General features: G+C 46.9%; 1 protein-coding gene across 1 annotated transcript; it reads right to left on the minus strand.

Annotated features, from left to right (window-relative positions):
* Nucleotides 1-1,066: 1,066 nt before the first annotated feature.
* Nucleotides 1,067-2,326, minus strand: LOC125522222 (peroxidase 1). Its single transcript, XM_048687308.2, has 2 exons — nt 2,033-2,326; nt 1,067-1,919 (listed from the first exon to the last, which is right to left on the minus strand). Exons 1-2 carry the CDS (start codon nt 2,237-2,239, stop codon nt 1,152-1,154), a joined length of 975 nt encoding a protein of 324 aa, XP_048543265.1. The 5' UTR covers nt 2,240-2,326; the 3' UTR covers nt 1,067-1,151.
* Nucleotides 2,327-8,806: the final 6,480 nt, after the last annotated feature.

Below are 8,806 nucleotides of genomic sequence, written 5' to 3' on the forward strand. Positions count from 1 at the left end.
CTCAGCTCCACCATTGCCAAACTTAAGCTCCAGCACACCGCCGACACCCCCGCACACGACTTGCTTGATAAAATGCCATGAAGAAACAGAGGAAAAGTAAAAATAAACCTAGGAAGAATATAAAGGCCGAGTCATTGACGGAATAAGAGGTTGGACCCATCTCCGCCTCAGCAAAATGTACATGTAAACAAGCCATGCCATCCTGATAGGTGGGCCCAACCTGTCGGTTTCCCTATTTTTACGAGCAAATCTGACCATCAATACTCTCCATCAGTCGTTAAGCGCAATTCCTCGTGCTCTGACCAGAAAGTAGTGCTAGGTTGTTACGCTAGCCCTAAATGTGATAGTTTTTCGTAAATACCTCATGATGATACAACACTGTCTCACGCTTGTTTTCCTCTGCACGTGTATGGTCCTTTTTCTTTTTTGCGGGAAGTCATAGCTGATTCCAGTCCACATTTTTCTTTGTTCACAGCTAAGTGTTGATGGCATGTACTATTAATTTTTTTCTTCCAAAACAATGGTAAAAGCTCTGCCATTTTTCATTAAAAAAGTAAAAGGGAGTTATCTACGACCTCTTACAACGATTTCATCTTGCTAGACGTTGGATCGTGCTTAGCAATAGTCCAGATCGCATGGTTGTCCCGTAGTTCACTTTTCACGGGTTCTTTTTCTTTTGTATGAAAATTCTATTTGCCGCATAGTCGGGGATTCGCACAAGGAGCTAAACAAGATGGGCCGTCCTACTTTTGGTTTTTTATTGTTTTTCTTTTCTTCTCTTTATGTTTTCTGTTTCTTTTCTTTCCTTTTTGGTTTTCTGTTTTTCTTTTTCAAGATTTTAAAAAATATTTGAATTTCTTGAAAAATGTTTAGAATTTTTATTTTATTAGTTTTTCATTAATTGTTCAAAACTTTAAAAAATGTTGCCGTTTCCAAATTAATTTCTGTTACTACATAATTTCCCTTGTATAAATACCATGTTTAATTCTCTAAGATTGTGTCATATATACTAGTATATTTCTTTTTTTTGTGTCATATATACTAGTATATTTCTGAACACGAGCGGTAACAATAGACAAATTAAGATACACCATCTGGTCCCAATTTTCAACAGACACTTGTTCCACGGCATTAATCCGCTACTAGCTTCTCTAGTTGAGGACGTAGCATTTCTTCCTTATGTCTCCATCACGGCCGGTAAGCACGCCGATGTTGCCCATCTTGATCATGGACTCGCTGAAATCCCTGAAGAACGCGTCGTCGAACTTGCCGGTAGCGACGTGCCGGACGTATTCCTCGGTGGTGGCGTCAGTGAGCAGGGCAGCGTCGGAGCGGAAGAGCCCCCTGCGCTTGGCGACGTGACGGTAGTAGCTGGTGTCGAAGGTCCTGTAGCTGCCGGGATCCATCTCCGATAGCATGCTCTTGTCGTCGACGCTCTTGCACTTGAGCCTCAGCTTGTCGGCATACTCGCTGTCCAGCGACGGGTCGACGAGGCCGTTTCCGGTGGTGTTGTAGAGCCGGTCGGCGAACGACGGGCAGTGCGCCGTCCCGAGCGTGTGCGCGCCGGAGAGGACGACGAGGTCCTTGAGGTCGAGCCCCTTGGAGGCGAAGATCCGGGTGAGCAGAGGGACGTCGCCGAAGGAGGGTGGCAGCTCGTCGCTCGCCTCCGTGGCAGTGGACACGCTGCCGTCTCTCCTGCCGAGTGCCACGGGCCAGGAGGGTCCCTTGGCCAGGACGACGGCGTCGCGGGCCATGAGCGTGAGCACGTCGGCGCAGGACACAACGCCCGGGCATGCGGCCTCGAGCTTGGCCTTCACCCGCTCCACGGAGCCGAATCCCCGCAGGCTCTTGTTGGGCTTGGCGTCCCTCTCTGCCAGGTTGCCCTTGGTGGAGTCCAGCAGCACAGATGCGTCACAGCCCTGCATGTGGCGTTCCGCGTTTGCGTACATCATCCATCAGTACACGGACATGCATGCAAGTGCGCAAAGCCATCATGATCAATGGAACGCAAAGTGTGGAGAGATGTGCTTACCCTGACAAAGCAGTCGTGGAAATGAAGGCGGAGGAGCGGGCCGGCGAGGCTGGGCGCGGCGGAGATGATCTTCACCATCTCCTCGCGGACTATCGCCTCCACGTCCGGGCATGACTTGCGGTAGTATCCCATCTCCAGCTGGGCCACGGCCGAGCTCGCGGCGAGAACCAGCAGGGATATAGGGATCAGGAAAGACCCCATCGCCATGAATCTTCAGAAGCAAGGATGTCTACTAAGTAGATTGGTAAGTGATCTAAGCTCGATGAAATGTGGACAGATTGATATGTCCTTGCAGTTCCCAGTATTTATAGATGTGTTAGGAGGACCGCTGATTACGTAGTAGACGTACTTGGGTGGATATGCATCTGTCCGACGGACACCCTGTTTCTGCGTATACACGCATGTGCTAACTTCCACGGTTCCACCTCAATTAGCTACCACCAGCTATGTACGTGGTTAAGAAATTATGCAACGAAGCATTGACGCGAAACAAATTAGACGCCGCCGAGACGCCGGCCAGTTCGTGACCGCGTCCATTACAGCAGGATGACATGTACCTATGTCATCTTGCCCGAGCTAGCTAGCTTGAGCGGACGGGAAGGCAATTATCTTCGACTTAAAAAAGGAACATCAGAGTACAGTAATAGACGAAGGGAATAAACCTCCATGTGGCTGGCCAATGATTTGGGCCGTTCGTCGCCAAGGGAATAGTAGTATAGCTCTGTGACGAGGAGGAATTCTTGGGTGATGCGGCGGATTTCAATGGCACGTCCCGTAACGTACGTGAAGGTTACGAAAGATGCACGTTCTCCGCAGCATTGGCAGGTAGGTTGACCATGCCCGTTTGGCCTTTTGCGCGCCAACATGGAGGATTTGGAACAACCTGCAGACCGATATGCATGTACACTGGTTATTTGACAGACAGGGTTATAATTCGCTGCCTGATAAAACAGGCGTTACAACGTCATTGCATCGAGCTTTACCGCAAAGCCAGTTATGAAACCACAAATTTCAGTTGAGGATATCTATCGGCAGGATAAGTGTCTAGAGGAGACGAGAGGAAGGACGAAGGGGTGACCGAGCGAGAACTGAGAAGAGATGAGGAAGGATCAAGCAAATTACAAGAAAAAACCCACCATATTTTGGGCTACGGTGTAAGTTTGCTACCACACCTTTTTTTCTTCTTCAAAAAACCACTATTTTATAGGCCTATTGGTTACAAATTGCACTGGTCTTGGGCTTACCATGTTTTGACAACGGACGAGTGGGACCCGTCTGTCAAGCTGATGTGGCATGCATATGTGGACAAATGCTTGAGGTGGATCTGGGTCCCACATGTCATCCTCATTCCATCTCTTCTTCTCCCCCCCCCCTCACGCGCGCGCGCGCACACACACACACACACCGGGACACCTTCCTCCCAACATTTGAAATTTAAATCACATAAGAATTCAACCAAAAACAATAACTAAGAGCATCCAAAAGCCAACATATTTAACAAAGGTCAAAACCTAACACATCCAACACAGTTCTTAAAAAGCGACCACATGCAACATAAATCACACACTCCCATTTCCCGATCATGGAATATCGATCTTGGTGTTTTGGAAGCCAAGTTCTCTCCACGAGTGAGCCCTCAATAATATCTTGACATGTCATCAACCCCTCTCGCGTCCATGAGCATGATCCTCTCTACTCTTGCTCCTTCCTCTTGTTCATCTCCTTCTTTGCCATGATCATCAACCACTTCTCCTTGGTAGCAACCATATGTTCCTTCGTCATGGGCGTCATCTCCTAAAATCTTCATCAAGCGTGTGTGCCTCAGTAAAATATGTTTGAGCTCCAACCACCCAACCATCTTCTATTGCTTGTGTTGGGCGTTGGGCTACCGCAACCCCTTCCTCCTATTGATCCACGAATTGAGTTCTTCTTTGTATCCACCCACTCTACCATCCTATTTAGCCTCTTTCTCTTTTTTTCTCCCATCTAGCCGAGAGCTTGGAGTGGGGCTTCTCCCCTCATCATCCTCACCCTCGTCATCCTCCTCGAGATCAATGGAAGATGATACACTCAATCTTGACGTGCTCGGTGTTATTGTTTCATAATTTCTCCTCGCCCACTTCACATTTCCTTTAAGAGGATTGTAACAATGCAACAAAGTAAATGACTTGTTCCCATTCATATTGAATTTTTCCTACACAGCTCTTGGTTGTAGATGCCATACTCATCAATTGTCGCTCCAATAGAAGGTGTGATCTTCACTTGATCAACACATCCCGAGCACCGGTTGCAACCACCTTGAATTACACTCCAGCAGTGTGCGAGAGAACTTTGCGTGTGGTTGGAGAGAACCTTGACGTTGGTTGCATACTATTCGTCGATCCTCTTTCAAAATCTTTCTGAAGGAAATATTCCCTAGAGGGAATAATAAAGTTGTTATTTTATATTTCCTTATTCATGATAAAGGTTTATTATTCATGCTAGAATTGTATTGATTCAAAACTTAAATGCATGGGTGTATACATAAACAAATACCGTGTCCCTAGTGAGCCTCTACTAGACTAGTTCGTTGATCAAAGATGGTTAAGGTTTCCTAACCATAGACATGTGTTGTCACTTGATAACGGGAGCACATCATTAAGAGAATCATGTGATGGACAAGACCCATCAGTTAGCTTAGCATATGATCGTTCAGTTTATTGCTATTGTTTTCTTAATATTAAATACATAATCCTTTGACTACGAGATCATGCAACTCCTGGATACCGGAGGAATACCTTATGTGCTATCAAATGGCATAGCATAACTGGGTGATCATAAAGATGCTCTACAGGTATCTCTGAAGGTGTATATTGAGTTGGCATGGATCAACATTAGAATTTGTCAATCTGTGTATTGGAGAGGTATATCTGGGCCCTCTCGGTAATACACATCACAAGAAGCTTGCAAGCAAAGTGACTAAGGTGTTAGTTACGAGATGATGTATTACGGAATGAGTAAAGAGACTTGCAGGTAACGAGATTGAACTAGGTATGAAGATACCGGCGATCGAATCTCAGGCAAGTAACATACCGATAGACAAAGGGAATTACGTATGTTGTCATAAGGTTCGACCGATAAAGATCTTCGTAGAATATGTAGGAACCAATATGGGCATCCAGGTTCCACTATTGGTTATTGACCGGAGAGGTGTCTCGGTCATGTCTACATAGTTCTCGAATCCGTAGGGTCCGCATGCTTAACGTTCATTGACGATATAGTGTTATATGAGTTATGTGATTTGGTGATTGAATGTTGTTAGGAGTCCCGGATGATATCACGGACATGACAAGGAGCTCCAGAATGGTCCAGGGGTAAAGATTGATATATAGGACGATGATATTTGAACACCGGAAGTGTTTCGTGAGGTACTGGGTAGTTAACGGATTACGGAAAGGGGTTCCCGGAATCCCCGGGAAGTTATATGGGCTTAATGGGCCAAAGGGGGAACACACCATCCCACAAGGGGCTGGTGCACCCCTCTCCCTGGCTGCCGGCCCTAGGGGAAGAAAAGGGAGAGGGTTCGTGAAGGAGTCCTGGATTAGGGGGTCCTCGGACAACCGGACTATATACTTTGGCCGGACTGTTGGACTAAGAAGATACAAGATTGAAGACTTCGTCCCGTGTCCGGGTGGGACTCTCCTTTGCGTGGAAAGCAAGTTTGGCAATTCGGATATGTAGATCTCCTCCCTTGTAACCGACTCTGTGTAACCCTAGCCCCCTCCGGTGTCTATATAAACCGGAGGGATTAGTGTGTAGGACAATGTAACACCCCGGATATGATTTACCTAATATGTAATCCAACTCTTGCCGTTTCCGGCGTTAAGTTATTTTATTTTCTCGGGTTCGGGTTTTTGTCTCCGTGTGTTGTTGTCATTGTCATGCATCTCATATCATGTCATCATGTGCATTGCATTTGCATACGTGTTCGTCTCATGCATCCAAGCATTTTTCCCGTTGTCCGTTTTGCTTTCCGGCGCTCTGTTCTCCTCCGGTGGTCATTTCTACCTTTATTTCGTGTGTGGGTATTAAACATTTCCGGATTGGACCGAGACTTGCCAAGCGGCCTTGGTTTACTACCGGTAGACTGCCTGTCAAGTTTCGTACCATTTGGACTTCGTTTGATGCTCCAACGGTTAACCGAGGGACCGAAAAGGCCTCGTGTGTGTTGCAGCCCAACACCCCTCCAATTTGGCCCAAAACCCACCTAAACCCTCTTCATCATCTAGAGCGTTCGATCACGATCGCGTGGCCGAAAACCGCACCTCATTTGGACTCTCCTAGCTCCCTCTATGCCTATATAAAGAACCCCCTCCGAAATTCACGGGTGAAACCCTAACCCTCTCCCTCTCCTCGTGACCGGACAAAAACGCCACCGACGGACATGTCCATTTCCACCCCGCCGCCGCCACTTGTCGCCGCCTGATTCGCCCGCCCAGGTGCCCACTTCGCCGCCGCCGCCAGGGCCCGCGTCCGGCCCTCCCGGCCCGAAGAGGCGCGCCGCCCGCCGCCTCCCTTCTTCCTCCCGCGCGGTGAGCCGCCCGGCCCTCCCTCGCGTCCGGCTGCCGCAGACGCCATCGCCGGCGAGCTCCGGCACTCACTCCGGCCGGCACCGCACCACCACCGCCTTCTCCTCCGCCGCAGCCGCACCTCCCCGCCGCCCCTCCGGTTCGGATCCGGCGGGATCCGGCGCCCCAACCTCGCCGGCCCTCTTCCCCGGCGGCCTCTCCGTCGAGCTCCGGCGTCGACCCCGGCGATCCTCGATCCGCGCGCTGGCGATCCAGATCTGATCCGGACAAACCCTAGGGTTGACTTATTTTTTTCTCCAAGTCCCAGATTTTTTTTGCAATATTCATCGTGCCGTAACTTTGCATCCGTAGATCTGTTTTGGGCATATAGCATATCAAAATGTTCGTCTCAGAGAGTACATCATTTCTTCTCATTGCATCATTTTCATTGGAGTTCATCTTGATGCCCAAAATGCTGTTGGAAGAGTGCTATTTGAGATAATTGTCAGATCTGCTGCTCCAAATAGTCATTTGTCATTTTTGCCATGATTAATGTGTGCATGATATGCCCCTGAGATCTACATATGTTTTGTTATATGCTTTACCATCTTTCCAGAGATGCAACCCATGTTTTTTTGTGATGTGTGTGGTGACTAGCACAAGCTTGCAAAGTGGTGCATTCGTTAATGCTGATTTCAGAGACTTAGCAATTTTCACTAAGTCATTGATCTGTTTATATCAATATGCCATATGTTCTTGTTGTTTTCTAGTGATCTGTGCCTCTTTTGAGGATGATCAGCAAGGATGATTTGTTAATCTTGTAGTGCTATATCCATCCATGTCTTTGTTTGCAATTATGGAGCACCCTAGCTTGAGTCAATCGAGCTATACTTTTGCTATTTCGTGAATCTGGGCAGATTGTCTACTTGTTAGCAATTTTGCCGAGGATGTTGTACTTGATCCGTGCATGCTATGTTGTTGTTCTTGCCATGTCTAGCTTGTATAATGTGTATTATTGATGGTTGTATGCTTAGATTGTCATGACATGCTCTGTAGTGAGTGCATCGAGCTCGTAAACATGCCTACTTGATATCTGATTTTGCATGCTCCAGGTTTTCACTAAGTCTGTGATCTGTTTATGTTTTTAGCATGTTCACATGCTTGCAATTGTATTTTCTGATCCCTTTTGGCTCAAGGTCATTAAGGGACTTTTGTTAATCTCTTTGAGTAGATCCATGCCATGCTTTACTTTGCCATGTTCAGGTCCTGTAGCATATAGTTTTCATGCTCCAAAGTGTGCTACCTGATCTGAAATTCCAGACAAGTGTTAATTTCACTAAGTCTGAGATCTGTTTACCAAATGCACTTTTGCCATGCTTGTTTGAACCTGTTAATGGATGAATTGGCCGTAGCTCAGTGTTCATCTTTTGTTAAGCATCATGAATGGATCCCTGCCATGTATTTTGTTGCCATGTTTGAGTGTTGTAGCATGTTTAACTTGTTGCATTTAGATGGCTACTTGCTGTATATCGTAGACCGGTGCCATATTTGAATTGCTTGCCATTTCCAAACCGTATCTCCGATTCCGGTGATCTTTATATCATTTTCAAGCGAAATCATCTCACCTTTCCAGTGGAACACTTGGTTTTCCAAGTTGAGGCCAGGTTCATTCATTCCTTGTCAAATCTTGCATATGCATCGCATATCGCATCCCGCATAGCGTACCATGTTTGCATCATGTTGTTTGAGTATGCACGTGGTTGATTGCGTTCCTTTTGCTTGCTTGTCTTGTTTGGGTAGAGCCGGGAGACGAGTTCTCTAACGAGGAGCCCATTGAGTTTGCTTTCGAGGATCCAGTCAACTCTGACAACTTTGCAGGCAAGATGATCATACCCCCGAAATCACTTCTATCTTTGCTTTGCTAGATGCTCGCTCTTTTGCTATGCCTATGCTACGATGCCTACCACTTGCTTATCATGCCTCCCAAATTGTCATGTCAAACCTCTAACCCACCATGTCCTAGCAAACCGTTGATTGGCTATGTTACCGCTTTGCTCAGCCCCTCTTATAGCGTTGCTAGTTGCAGGTGAAGATTGGAGATCGTTCCTTGTTAGAACATTATTTACTTGTTGGGATATCATTATATTACCTTGTTATCTTAATGCATCTATTATACTTGGTAAAGGGTGGAAGGCTCGGCCTTTTTCCTAGTGTTTTGTTCCACTTT

The sequence above is a fragment of the Triticum urartu genome, chromosome 7A (genome assembly GCF_056163025.1).
Source record: "Triticum urartu cultivar PI428250 chromosome 7A, HENAU_Tu73, whole genome shotgun sequence".
Lineage (NCBI taxonomy): Eukaryota > Viridiplantae > Streptophyta > Magnoliopsida > Poales > Poaceae > Triticum > Triticum urartu.

Excerpts from the sequence above, each read along its gene's own strand:
- LOC125522222 (XM_048687308.2), bottom strand. The coding sequence starts at position 2,239 with ATGGCGATGGGGTCTTTCCTGATCCCTATATCCCTGCTGGTTCTCGCC. Across the intron at positions 1,920-2,032 it reads TCCACGACTGCTTTGTCAGG|GGCTGTGACGCATCTGTGCT; the intron begins GTAAGCACATCT and ends CGCCACATGCAG.